General features: G+C 35.8%; 1 protein-coding gene across 1 annotated transcript; it reads right to left on the bottom strand.

Moving 5' to 3' along the window:
- Positions 1–667: 667 nt before the first annotated feature.
- On the bottom strand, positions 668–12,642 carry LOC130228352 (whirlin-like). Its single transcript, XM_056456790.1, has 3 exons — positions 12,637–12,642; positions 12,411–12,527; positions 668–1,191 (listed from the first exon to the last, which is right to left on the bottom strand). The coding sequence occupies exons 1-3, from the start codon at positions 12,640–12,642 to the stop codon at positions 1,009–1,011; spliced, it is 306 nt and encodes a 101-aa protein (XP_056312765.1). The 3' UTR covers positions 668–1,008.
- Positions 12,643–15,113: the final 2,471 nt, after the last annotated feature.

Here is a 15,113-nt window from a genome sequence, read left to right on the forward strand (position 1 = left end):
GAATTAACTTTCATAGATTTTAGAAGGTATAAAAGCCAAAATCACCATACCGTCGCTAAATAATCATCACTTAATAATCATCTATTATATATAATCAGCTATTAGTATCATCTCAGCAAATTAGTATCAGTGCATCTAACAAAAAATATACATACAGTTGAATTCAGAATCATTGGCCCTCTCGAATTATTAGCCCCCCGTATATCCCCCCCCCCACCCCCGATTTTTGCTTGATGCAAAGACTTTAACAAATTTCTAAACATAAAAGTTTTAATAACTGATTTCTTTTATTTTTTACCATGATGACAGTAAATAATATTTTACTAGATATTTAAGATACTAGTAATCAGCTTAAATTGCAATTTAAAGGTTTAACTAGGTTAACTAGGTTAATTAGGCAAGTTAAGTTAATTAGGCAAGTCATTGTATAATGATGGTTTGTTCTATAGTCAATCAAAAAATATAATAATACAATAACATTGACCTTAAAATGGTTTTAAAAAATAAAAACTGTGTTTATTCTAGCCAAAATAAAACAAATAAGACTTTCTCCAGAAGAAAAAATATTATAGGAAATACTGTAAAAATTTCCTTGCTCTGTTAATAATCATTTGGGAAATATTTGATACAGATAAAAAAAAAATTCATAAGAGGGCTAATAATTTTTTACTTCAACTGTATATATCTTTCATTGAACAGACTGTAAACAAAGTGACACAGATTTGCCAAACTTGACATGACCCTGATCTCGTCCTATCAATCATCTGGCCCTCAGCCATGGCTCTGCAGATCCTCCTCTGGAGCACAGCAGGTGTTTGCAGTGAGCGAGTGCTGTCTGTTTGCTGCTGTTATAGCGTGAACACAGGCTTCAGGTGGGCGTTTTGCAGCGTTTCAACTCGAAGCTAATTGTGACTCATTAGAAATGACAAGCGTGACTCATGGGCTCCTCTGTGCGGACGTGACGTAAAGTGCAAGGTCTCTGCAGTCAGAACTCTCCAGCGACAACATCTACAGAGCAGAGTTGAACTCCATGATCAAAAAGTCCACATGGTCCTTGTCTTTGGTCTTAAATGCCTCTGCAATGAGCCGAGTGGCGTCCCGGTGCTCCATGCCTTTAAGCGAGACACCGTTCACCTCCAGAATTACCTGTCCCACCCGTAACTGTCCACACAGATGCACAGAGCCCCCCTTCTGGAGACGACCAAGAGAAAGAAAGAAAACACAAGAAGAGAAGGTCAAACTTTGGAAAACAGAGAGATCGTTCATCAAAAGTGCAAGGGGAAAGACAAGTGGGAAATGGAGGAGAAAATGACCGCTTGCTCTCTCTGATATGCTACTTCATATCGAGAGGTCATTAGCTGACCTCCTGTCACAGCATGAAGATAAAGTGCCTGAGGACAGGTAGAAGGAGATAACCAAGACCAGCGTTCTGCTTGTCATCTTTTGTTCAGCTGGAGGGAGGCCGTCTGATCGCAATCTAATAGTCATGCTACATTTAGGCCAACTAAATTCTCTACACTCCAGAAATGATGCCTTTTCACTGTCAGGCAAAGAGCGAGTGTGTTAGTGTGTACAGTCACTTTTGAGAGTTCTTGATTGAGCTTTCCTTAAGGTCAATGGCCAGGGGCTTTTGAAGAAAACCTGGAAACCTGTAACCATTGACTATAGTAGGAGTACAGTGCATCTGGAAAGTATATTATAGCGCTTCACTGTTTCCACATTTTTTTTATGTTACAGCCTTATTCCAAACTGGATTAAATTAATTAATTTCCTCAAAATTCTACACATTCTACACACAATACCGCACAATGACAATGTGAAAAAAGATTTTTTTTAAATTGCTGCAAATGTATTCAAAATAAAAAACCTGAAAAATCACATGGACATAAGTATTCACAGCCTTTGCTCAATACTTTGTGGATGCACCTTTGGCAGCAATTACAGTCTCAAGTCTTTTTAAAAATTTTTGCCCATTTCTCTTTGCAGTACCTCTCAAGCTCTATCAGGTTGGAAGGGAAGCGACGGTGTACAGCCATTTTTAGATCTCTCCAGAAATGTTCAATAGGATTTAGGTCTGGGCTTTAGCTGGGCCACTCAAGGACATTCACCGAGTTGTTGTGAAGCCACTCCATTGATATTTTTGCGGTGTGCTTTGGGTCATTGTCCTGCTGGAAGATGAACCGTCAGCCCAGTCCCTCATTTTCCCTCTATCCTGACTAGTCTTTCAGTTCCTGCTGCTGACAATTCCTTTGTCTTCATGTTTGGTTTGTGCTTTGACATGCACTGTCAACCCTGGTACCTTATATAGACAGGTGTATGCCTTTTCAAATCATGTTCAATGAACGGAATTTACCACAGGTGAACTCCAATTAAGCTGCTGAAGCATCTCAAGAATGATCAGTGGAAACTGAATGTACCTGAGCTCAATTTAGAGCTTCACGGCAAATGGGGTATTGTGTGTAGACTTTTGAATTTAATCCATTTTGGAATAAGGCTGCAACATAAAAAATTGTGGAAAAAGTAAAGCGCTATGAATACTTTCCGGATGCACTGTATAGTATCTACTGTGTAGTAGGAAAAACAAATACTATGGAAGCCAATGTTTACAGGTTTCCAGCATTTTTCAAAATATCTTCTTTTGTCTTTAACAGAAGAAAGAAACTCATAAATGATGCAAACCACTTAAGGGAGTGTAAATAGTGAGTATACTTTCAGATTTTGTGTGAACTATCACTTTAAAGTTTGAGAAGAATTTTGAGATATTTATTTTGTTGGTTTAGCTTTTCTTTCAAGCTCATGAACATTATTAAATGATTTTGCCATTGCCGAGAAGGGTCTGGATGCAGACCTGGTGCAGTGCAATCTGAGCTCCATCCAATGCTTTTTTAGGCGCTCACATAACCCTACCCCTCACAGTGACATCACAAGCTCCATTAAGTGCATTGTTTCTGACATTGCATCACTGAGATTTGCAGTCTCAGCTTGCATCATCAAGGCTGCATCCAGTTGCTATTGATATTGTCTCTGATACCTAAAGCAGGTTAATGGTAGCTGGAAGATGATTCCAGTTTTCTTTAAAATATCTTCTTTTGTGTTCAACGGAAGAAAGTAAATTACACCGGCATGGACCACACCACACTTTGCGCTAGACTTTATTGTAGGGATGTAGGGATGAAAATGGTAAAGGAACAGTGGGATGAAGGGGAACAGAAGCAAAGGGATAAATAATGAATGAGTAGGTAGGTTGATCAGGCTTCCTACGATGATGCCCAGAGATTCAGAGTGGGGGTATCATCTCTGTAATGTTTTGGTAGAAATATTAAGACCCCCCGATTCAACCTAGGAAGGAAGAGAGGGTTATAAGGATTGTTAATGAGAAGCAAGGAAATAGAGGGAGGGACGGTGGATTTGAGTAAAATGAGATGAATAGTGCTAGAGGGCAGGTCTGCCTTAAATAAGTCTTAGGGAGTAGGTGATGCAAAGTTAAGGATGCAAAGTAAGGCGTGGTCCTGCTCCCAAACTTTTGTTAACAAGTTAACTCCATCAAACAAGTTTGCAACAATAAAGGATGAGTAAATGATGACATAATTTTGATTTTTTTAGGTGAACCACCTCTTAAACTAATGTGAAGTGTAAAGTGTTGTATAAAACAATATTTAAAGTGTTACCTATTGTACCTATTGTACTTTATCATTCTTTTGTAATTGAATTAGTTTTAAACATTTGTTTACTCCTAACATGTGTTTACAATAAAGCAATACATCAAGTATTTTATCCTTATACATGTTAATGTTTTCTTTTTATAATAATACTGTTGTCACAATCACAGCTATCTAGCATTTGCAGATCACTGGAGAACTACAAATCTGCCACTTTAATGAACTACAGATTTCATCATGCACTTCACTCACACACCTTGCCCAAATTACCCCTCATTGCAAACCCACACAGCACACATTGTTGCTTAGTTTACACTATGAAGTGTTTTCCTTGTTTCCCTTGCCATGCCGTGTTTCCTGACCCTTGCTTTGTTTATTGTTTCTTGTTGTTAGCCGCTTGGGCCGATCTCTTTGCCTGTGTACTGACTACACTTTTGAATTGCTCTTTATGTACCCATTTGCTCTTGTGATCAACCTTGCCTGACCATTCCCTGTTTAATAAATACTGGGTCACACTTTATTTTGGAGGTCCTTTTGTTAAATTTATGTTACACTGCATCTTCATGCCAACTAATTCTCATTAGATTATAAGTAGACTGTTAGGTTGGGGTTAGGGTTGGGGTTGGGGTTAGGGTTAGTGTAAGTTGACATGTACTTGCAAAGTTTCTTATAGTCAGTTAAATGTCTGTTGAAGCAGTAGTATCAACAGATATTAAGCAGACAGTCTACTAATACTCAAATGGACCATCAAAATAAAGTGTTACCAAATACTGCACATGGATCCTCAACTTCGTTGTGCAGCATTTGCTTTGTGATAAATGCATAGCGTGATAAAAAAAAAAAATCAGCAATAATCACAATAAGAAAATATGACACCGACAGAAGACTTAGGGTTTATTCTGTGAATACAACTGGCTGGATGTACATTTACATTTAGCAGACACTTTTGTCAAAAGTGACTTACAATTTAGCAGGCATTTAGCAATTAGAAGAGGCAATACACACAAGAAGTGCTAATTAAACAAAAAAAAAAAAACTGTCATTGCTTGGATAATTAAGTACTGGAGTAAGGTTTTTATTTTTTAGAGAGAGAGAAGAATGTACAGTATCTACAGGTGGTTTGTCAAGCCAACTCTCCAGTGTGAGGCACACTCAGTTTGGGGTTGTCGACTGGTGACGTGGGGGAAAAATATTCAATAATTCAATAAAAAAAGACAACGCATGCTTGTTTAGTCACTGCTTCTCTGCTAGCTTCTGTTACAGGGGTTAAGGTTGTGGCCTTTGCCAAAGTAACATTATAATTATAAAATACATTCAATTGTAAAATATTATAAAATAAGGTTGAAATTCCGTAATACTATAAAAAGATTTTCAATAGAATAAATGCATTTGACTGTTTTTGTGTTTATTGTTTGATACTTGTAGAAAAATAAGAAAGATTAATGTTTGTACAAAATTTTAAATGTGTGGTTTATAAGGATTAAACAATTAATTTAACTTTAATTTAGGTAGAAAAACAATAAAACAATGTTAGCATTACTTAAAAGTTTCACTGAATAATAGTAACTTAAAAATACTGTGGATTATAAGGATAATTAATTACATTTTACTTTAAAAAACGGTTTGACAAGCTTAAAACCAAGTTGAAAACTGATAAAATTTAGTTGATGTTACTTGAAACATGCAAAGTCGAATAGGACAAACTAAAAAAAAATGAATTTGAAATACTCAAAAGGCTGATTCAATTAGCCGCCTCCATTTTAAGTAAAACATACGCAGTATTTTTTACAGTGTACACAAATGAATAATTATGTTCTTCAATTGTAAATTATTAGTAAAATGTTGACTTTTGAGTCTTTAGACCAAACATTCTGTTATGTTGAATTTGCTATTTAGTTAGTTTCCATTTACTCTACTCCCACTGTTGAAATTAGGGGACGTGTTATTGTTCTACCTAGGCTAAGGGTGTAAAGTAGCACTGCATGTGGAAATGCAGCTTTTGGGTTTGTTATTAGCTCTGAATCACCCAGTATATAAAAATGGAATGGAAAAGCGGCTAATGAGAACTGGAGGACCACAACACCACTGTCACATGATCCTGCTGGAGTCCAATGTAATTTGTCAACATTTATTACAATTTAACTCTCAACAAGAAACCTGAGCTGTGAAAGTCTGATTGAAGATTGAAGAAGTGATTGCTCTCATTATGAACATTTGATTAAAACCAAAGTGTGTCTTGAGGAGACCGGAGGAGCGGTGGCCTTGGTTACACAACGGTGACATCAGCTTATTGTGCCATGTGTTTCTTTCAGGTTGGATTCAGTTTGTAACTGCGTCAGACAACATTTAAGATCCCACTATAACCTCACATATGAATGATGCTTTGAAAAACCATTCATGAAAAGCATTTTTGTTCTAGAAACATTATCCACCAGAACAAATGGAGTCACTCTCTGAAAATGGCGTTTCACAAATCGAAAAACATTAGAATTAACCTGCAGTAGGCTATCAGGGACAATAAAGGATAAAATCATTTAATAATATTCGTTAGCTTCAAAAGAAAAGCTAAACCAATTCAATAAATATTTCAATATCTCAGGTCTGCTTAAAATTTAAAGTGACAGTTCACCCAAAACATGAACATTTACTCACTATTAACACTCCCTCAGGTGGCTCCAATCATTTATGAGTTTCTTTCTTCTCTTAAAGGCAGAAGAAGATATTTTGAAAAAGCTGGAACCCTGGAACCACTGACTTCCATAGCAGTTGTATTTACTACTATGGAAGTCAATGGTTACAGGTTTTCAGTTCTCTTCAAAATATCTTCTTTTGTGTTTAACAGAACAACCATTGTTGTTTACCGGGCATTTGACATTTCACATCTAAACGTGTGCATTTCCTCGATCACTTTAAAAAAAAAATAAAATATATATATATATATATATATATATATATATATATATATTAAATTATTATAATTAATTAATTCCCTTATTTTCTGTGTTTTTGTCCTGTCACTGTCATTTTATTACACTGTGGAAACTTAAAACAGGTCCGCCTAAATTTCAGAAAAAAACAAGGTAGCGGTCGGTAACTCTGGTGTAATTTGAACGGTAATGGGCGGTCTAACAAAAAAGCGTTCCCAAGAGAGAAACAGAGAGAGAGAGTATCACTCTGCCGTAGTGCTGCATGTGTGTGTGAGAATGAGAGAGAGTGAGCGAGTGAGCGTATCCGCCGTGGTGCTGTGTGTGTCGCTTGTCTGGGCTCTGTAGCATCCAGCTGGGTGTTTTTCGGGAGGCATTAATCGCTATACATTTTACATTTTTTCTTGGCTCAATATGTACCTACTATGTGTATAGAAATAATGCTGATATGATATATGAAACACAATCGGTATTTGGCAAATATATTGAGTGGATATGTTTGTAAATCTGACTCTGAAAATGAACAAAGGCTGAATACGGCTGAATAAAACCTTGTGGGAGCGGGATAAAATTTTTTACCAGGCATTAAAGATCGTTATGATTCTGAATTTGTATTTGTTTGTTGTGCATCTATATTTGTACATTGTAAAACCCAAAAAGTTAAGGTAAATCAAACTGTTTGAGGAAACCGATTGCAACAAACCATTTAAGTTCAAAAACTAATTCTAATGAGTACTGTGAACTTAATCTAGTTGAGTAAATGAAGCAATTTGAGCACAGTAAAACACAATAAATGAAGAGAACTCAAACCAACTGAGTACTGTAAAACCCAATAAGTTGAGGCAACTCAAACTGATTTAGGAAACTGATTGCAACAAACCATTTGAGTTAAAAAAAATAATCTATATGAGTACTGTGAACGTACTCCATTTAACTTGAAGTAATGAGATATTTAATTAACTCATTACATTCAACACTGAGTTCAAAACTCTTTTCAAATGCGTAGAAATAACTTTGTCAATTTTGAGTTAACTACACTCATTTCATTTGATAAAGTGGTCTGTTGGGTTTTACAGTGTAGAGTCCACGAAACATGCAGAGGTAGAAGGACATTGATGGCTTCTTTGTGGCATACTGCACACCACACCTACCAAGTGTGGGTACTATTGGCAGTGGAAAGTGGATTGCATTGCCGCACTGAACTGTACCACTCAGTAGAAACAATTTGTTAAAGAAACATCTTGTGAATTTTACATTGCCCCGCTGAGGTGCATTCAACTCGCAAACAGTATTGGGGTAACATGTTAAAAGTAACGCACGCTACGTAATAATAGAACTTTTTTTAAAAGTAACAAGTAACACATTACTTTAAAAATAAGTAATATTATTTGAGCTACTTTTAAAAAAATGTACTCCAGTTACTTTTTACCTTGCTTTATTGGCTTTTAAAATATATATTGTGAAAATGACCTTATCCAGGTTGAATCACACTCTCAATGCGCGAGCGTGCTGCAAGGGACCAGACAGTCAGTTTGCACTCATCATCATCAGGTCTCTTTTTTTCCCAGCAGATGAGTCAGTGTACTGTTTTAGTAACTGAATATCTCAGGATTTTTGTTTATTTTGAGTCAGAGGGTGTATCTGGCATGTTAAAATGTAAGTAATAAAGTTATTAGCATACTGAAGACGCAACAGTTTCAGGCCGACTCAGTTTAATTTGGTGAACTGGTTCGACTGGTGAAACAAACGATTCATTCGCAAATCTCCCGTCTTCACTACAGACAGTCAGAATGGATGACTTACTTTTTTGCAATAGAACTTTGTTATTTTGAACTCAACGAAGCAAAGAAGTGGATTGTTGTTAAGTGTAGACTATATGTAAGTAAAACTCTTGCCAACTGCAAGAAACATGACATCGAATACTTTCAGCTAAACAACAAATGATTGACATCACTTCACGTTCTTCAGGTAAATTAATTAATTTGACTAAACTCAAAAAAAGGTTATTGCTTTTATTGTTGAGGAGATGCAGTCACTGTCTACTGTAGAATCAACTACTGTTTTGTAATAGAGTAAGATTTTTTCTCTTTTGAGAAAAGATTTCCACATTCGTTAAGGCCACTTGAAGCGATTTATTTAATGTATAAAGCTCAAAGATTTCTTTTGATTTGGGGACGTTTTTTTTATCATCTTACTGTTCATTTAAAATCTGTTTGTGCCTTAAAATAAATTATTTTATGTGAGTACTCTTAGGCTTTATTGCAATCTTTATCTCAATGGACAGTGAAATTACTTAACTAATAACACAAAACATACAAAAGTAGCAAACACATTACTTTCGATGCTTTCATTAATCTGTTTATACAGCATGTATAGCTCTGGGCTCAGAAAGTTCTTAAAATATAATATTGTCCTACATTTTTTAAAGGAAATAAAGGTGTAGCTTATATAGGGGGTTGTTAAATGCAGAGCTTTTCTATAAAAAAAAAAACACCTGCAAGTTCTAAAAGGGATCAAAGCTCAACCAGGAAAAGTAACAAACATACTCAAAAGTAATATAACGCATTACTTTCCATAAAAAGTAACTAAGTAACATAATTAGTTACTTTTTTGGGGAGTAACTCAATATTGTAATGCACCACTTTCTGAAACACTGCTAGCAAATGTAATTTTTCCTGTGTCATATTAGACCAATCACCCCATTTTTATCTCTAAAACTTTGTAAATCCTAAATACCTCCCTCCAATCCAACATCAGCACACTCAAACCGAACACTTGTGATTGGCAAAAAAAATGACAGGTTGCTCTCTAAACTCTTTCTGCTCCGTTTACCAAGCCCAGGGCTGTCACAGAGACAGGTGTGATATCTCCAGACACTAACTAGAGAAAAAAAATCTGCATCTTTAATTATGAAACGCATCCAGATGGGTCTATGACAGGCTGTGTTCTCCTGACCTTTTCCAGTTGTGATATTTATTAATGTTGGCTGTGCAAACTGACATTCTATGCAAATTTCAAGGATATTGCCTCTACCGATCTACAAAAAAGCCAAATAGAGCAACATCATGATGTCCGTCACCCCTCGGTCAGCAGTATCGGACATCTCTATACGCATTATTAGATACAAGTTATGTTAATCTCATCTGCTTTCATCGCCTAAAGCTAAATGCATATCGTTATCTGCTTGATTCCCATCAGGTTTGAATATGTAAGCAAACACACTTCGGTGCAAAGCCACTTTGCGCTAAAGGGGAAATCTCTCACCTTCCTGTCGAGTGAGCACAACGCTGATAGAAACAAGCACACAGACACATGCACATAAATATGCTAATGCGCTCCATTAGCTAGCAGATGCTGGACTAAAGGTCATAAAAGAAATGAGGGGAAAACAAAGCGGCTCCTTTATATTTGAAACTTCCTGTAAAGTTAAGACTAAAGACTAATCTGCCATCTTACTGCTAGATGCACAGATGGGGGTCTATCTAACAGGGAAAGCATTAAATGTCTCATGAGTCATTGCTAATAAGAAAATTGGAACTGTTTTGTCATGCAGAGCTGCAATTTTAGTCCTATGACGGAGAAGCAGGTTTCACTGACCTGAGCATTCATGTGTCTATGAGGGAACAGCTTTTAAAAGCTTTTTCTGAAACCACATTATATAAGTTACAACTGTATCTTGCACTTTTGATGGGTGTAATATCAGACCTTCACAGTACATTAGCTACCCTTTCCATTAGTGGAACAAAAGGTACTTTCTTGGAATAGTAATTCTAACACTTTGTGTTACTTTTATGTTAACATTTCAGATTTATTACTGAGCACACTTTCTACGAGCCTGAGTTTGAACACTATAAAAAAATCAAATCAGCAAGCTGTAAAGCTCTTCTAAAAAAACTAGGAATGCTGCCTAACTTTCTAGGCCATTGGCTACTGTGGGGAAAAAGGAATTTATTTTTATTACTTTAGTGTCTTATTTTTTTTTATTACAAAAATGTTTAAACTAACAACAGATGAATCAATGTTTTTCTTTTGTATGATACCATATATTAACCAAGCATACTTCTTCTTTCGTACTGTGTTGCATACTTCTTAGAAGGAACTGCTGACAAGAGGGAAATAGCAGAATAAGAATAAATGTAGTGCGGGGACCCCGCTCCAGACTTGACTTCTGTCTAATAAGAATTCAAGACATATCACAAGGAGCTTGATGCTTGTGGAAGTTGTGAAATATATTACATATATAAATATATAAGGTCACTTAACTGTACAGTTTTGGTATGCAGAGAAGGGTTGCAGAAAGAGGAAGTATGTTTGGGTACAAGAGCCAAAGGACTGCAGAATTACTGATAAGTGACGTTACACCAAAACGCCACCTGTTAATATCAGTTGTGTATATATGCTGGAGTCAGGAAAATGTAAGTTAGTTGCAAACCTCCTGAATGTAATTCTAGTATTGCATTGGGGTAACGTAACCCAGAGCTCTGTCCTCGAATTATTCATTTGTGTGTAATAAATTACTAATATTTTTGACATTGAAGAAAACCCTCTCCAGACCTTTTTTTATTGAACACGCATAGAATTGGCTAGATATTCCAACACTACAATACATAGGAAGGTTTTCTTATGCTCAAATAACAGATCTGGAAATTTCTACAAGTAGACTTAGAAAATCGAATTAAAAGTGCACAAGCATTTGTTTTCTAATAGTCAAGATGTAATTAGATTAAACCTTGTTTTGATGAGGATCAAATGCTTAGTATGGTACATTTGTTTGATAAAAAAATTGCAAAAACTGTGACATTGTTCAATATTAGTACAATCCAATTTTTTTTTTGTTTATTTTAATGACAGCAAAGTTGAATTGTTACTCCAGTTTAGTGTCAGTTTAGTGCCTTTCCTATATAAAATTATTCTAATATGCTGATTTGGAGTCACAAATAATTTCTTATTATATCAACATTCAAACATGTGTGCTGCTTAATAGTGTTGTGAAAACAGAAACCGTTTGAAAAGTTTACACCTAGCTGATGATTGATTATGAAGCGTTTGGCATGATGTGGAAGAGATCCCTAAGCTCATAAGATCCCCGAGCCAGGGGCTCCATCCCGTTTCTAAGGCAAGAGGGTAGTTGAGCTCAGGTAGGTCTCAAGAACTCCCCTGCTTATTTATGGATAATGACAATTAGGAATTTCTGATTAAGACTCATCAATGGTACTAATTTGGTTTGGTCAATTTACCTATGTCGCATGTCATTGGACTGTGAGAGGATACCAGAGAACCCAGGGAAAACCCACGTGAGCATGGATAGAACATGTAAACTCCACACAGAAACGTCTACAGGCCAAGTAAAGATTTGAACCAGTGACATTCTTGGTGTGAAGCAACAGTGCTAACCACTGGGCCACCGGGCCACCCAGTCAAGAAAAAGGAGTGAGGAGTAGGGGTGGACGGGGGGATTCTTCAAGACGAAGATAACTTTATAGTGAGTTAGGAATCACCTGATTGGTGAATCCTGTGTTGCTAATGCAGGATCAGCTGTGGTCAATCATAAGCATGTGATCCTCTCAAAATTTGTTTTTAAATCAACTTCACTTCTAATTCTTTGATTAACAGGAATCATTGCTGGATAAAATGAATAACTTTGACAATTTAAAATGAATTGACGGCAAACTTTTAAATGGTAGTGCATTTTTTGCATTCTGAGATTGCTTTCAGCACAACAAGTACTGCCTTAGATATGAGCCAAAAGCAATTATTAACTATGCATCTTCCTTGTGTAACAGCTTAACTTTATGCTGTGTTTTGTGTATCCAGTGCTCTGACCCACCTGTATTGTTGCAATGCGTGGCAGAGGCTGTCTGGTGTTGGCACCCCCTTCAACAGCAATGCCCAGTGTACTGGCACACTTGGGCACTCGTACAAGTATAGGCTCCATCATTCCCATCTAAAACAATGAGGGATGGACACAAAAAAAAGACATTTCAAGGTATTTGAAGACAAAGAGGTGTACATGAATGAAGGAAAATGAAACTGGAACAAGTCTGCCTTTTTACCTGCATGCGTTATGTTATTTCTGTTTCAGAAAAAAGTAAATTGAGAAATGCTAGATAAATCATCACCTTAGAATTATAAGGTTCTATCTGACATTTTAGTCAAAATTGAGTTATTGACATTCTTATTAAATGACAACTTATTTACAATATGGGATGTTTTTTTATAAGTTGTTTACATTTTAAGACTTTTATTTAAAAAACAAATGTTACACACATACTGTTTACTATGGAATGCAAAAACTTTTGAAGCTCAATATCTCAAAATCATTCAGAACGCAGATAGAACCTTATAATTCCAAGGAGACGAAATGTAAAATTGTGAGAAGCAAAGACAGCTCTTATGTTCAAGATTTTCGGATTTTTTGTCACAACATTAAGTTTACATTTTTTACAATTTTATGTTTCTCTCACAATTCTTGATATGAGACAAACTAAATGTTGTAAATGTTTTCGAAATGTTGAGACATAAACAATTGACCGTATGCACAGAACATTTTTAATCCAACCAGAAAAAGGTTGAAAGGTTGTTGCTTTGTCTTTATTTTAAATTTGTAATATTTAAAAATTAGAATTTTTCATTTTTAAGTTTTTTTTTATAGAAGTAATATAGTACTAGAGTTACAGTATATTTATAATCAGAATATAGTCAGTTCAATAAAATAAATGAAAAATACATTTTAATCAAAAGAAGTTTAAATTTAAGCGCTGTGAAGGCAACAGCTGAGCACTGTGCGCTATGCGTACTGTGCAAAAGCGCTATACAAATAAACTTGAATTGAATACATTCACAGAACAAGCTAAAACACACATTTTAAAGATGTGGCATGGCACAATGCAATTTAATAGACTTATTTTTGTCCCACTTTAATTTAGTTTCAATCAGGCAGTATAGATAATTCGTTACTTACTATATTTTATATTTAATTATCTGTCTCAGTTTAGTTTGACTTTATGCTTACTGCATGTCAGGTTGCAGCAATTCTGCTGCTTGTCCAGCAGTTTCCATGTGACATAGTGCTTTGTTTAGTTTGACTCCTATTGAATAAAGACTGACTGCTGTGACAGATCCTGCCTCAACTATCACTTGCTCCTCAAACTGACACTGACAATATCCTGAAATTCTGTTTACATCACACTATTCTCACAATTTTACATTTACATTTACATTTAGTCATTTAGCAGACGCTTTTATCCAAAGCGACTTACAAATGAGGACAAGGAAGCAATTTACACAACTATAAGAGCAACAATGAATAAGTGCTATAGGCAAGTTTCAGTTGTGTAAAGTCTAAGAAGCAAAGCATTAGTAATGTAAGTTTTTTTTTTTTTTTTTTGAGAGAGAGTACAGTTAGTGGTATAGGCAGAGATGCAATTGCAGGTTTGGAAGGAAAGTGGAGACTTTTACTTCTCACCTATGGATGTATTTCTTAGAAATGGAAGATATACCCTTACAAAAAATACCAATTATTTTAAAGTGTAGCATCAATGTTTTGTGTGTGTGTGTGTGTGTGTGTGTGTGTGTGTGTGTGTGTGTGTGTGTGTGTGTGTGTGTGTTTTGTATTACAGTTTTACAGCAAATAAATGGATTAAACTAAGAATGGTGTCGCAAAACCATGGTGTAATTGCAAAAAAACTTATTTTTTATTGCAAAACCAGTAAAATTGTCTTTAGTCATTTTTATAAAAGGATGAATATGTAATTGTTTAACAAATTTGCAATCATGAAAAATAAATCAAAAATGTGAGATTATACATTAATGAGGAGACATGGAAAGTGGTTTTAAACAGGGTTATTTCTTCCTTAATCTGTGCATGTCACAGGCTCATACAATGCAAGGTAGTGCATAGAGCTCTTTGGTCCAAGAGCAGGCTAGCTTGCATCAACCCATCTATTGACCCTGAGTGTGATGGGCATCATTCTGGTTCAGCTATTTTAATTCATATGTTTTGGTCTTGTCCCTCCCTGCTTTCTTTTTGGAGGCAAATTTTCTTCTTATTGTCTGCTATTAACACTTTTATCCCACCTTGTCCAGTATTGGTTTATTTGGGGTTCTCCCACCTGGCCACACTTTCTCCTCTCATTTTGTAGACTTTGTAGCCTTCTTAACCCTTCTGGCTAGGCGATTCATTCTTCTGAACTGGAAGGGCCCTTACCCTCCTTCTCACACTTGTTGGATAAGAAATATTTTTCATTTTATGAAATTAGAGAAAATTAAGTTCTCTCTTCACCGACCTAGCACTATTTTCATTCAATTGTGGGAACCCCTTCGCAAACATATCCAAACTCTTCAGCTTGATCCTGCATCTTCTGATTGAGTTCTGGGGTGCGTTTCCCAAACAACGATGTAACTCGCGGCTGAACTATCATAATACAATGCATCGTTTGAGAAAAGAATGATGTTGTGACGAGTGTTTCCTAAAACTCGTAGTTTCTCTGTTGCAGATTTATCGTTTCAACCACGTTAGTAATAACGTCAA

Source organism: Danio aesculapii, chromosome 5 (assembly GCF_903798145.1).
Source record: "Danio aesculapii chromosome 5, fDanAes4.1, whole genome shotgun sequence".
Lineage (NCBI taxonomy): Eukaryota > Metazoa > Chordata > Actinopteri > Cypriniformes > Danionidae > Danio > Danio aesculapii.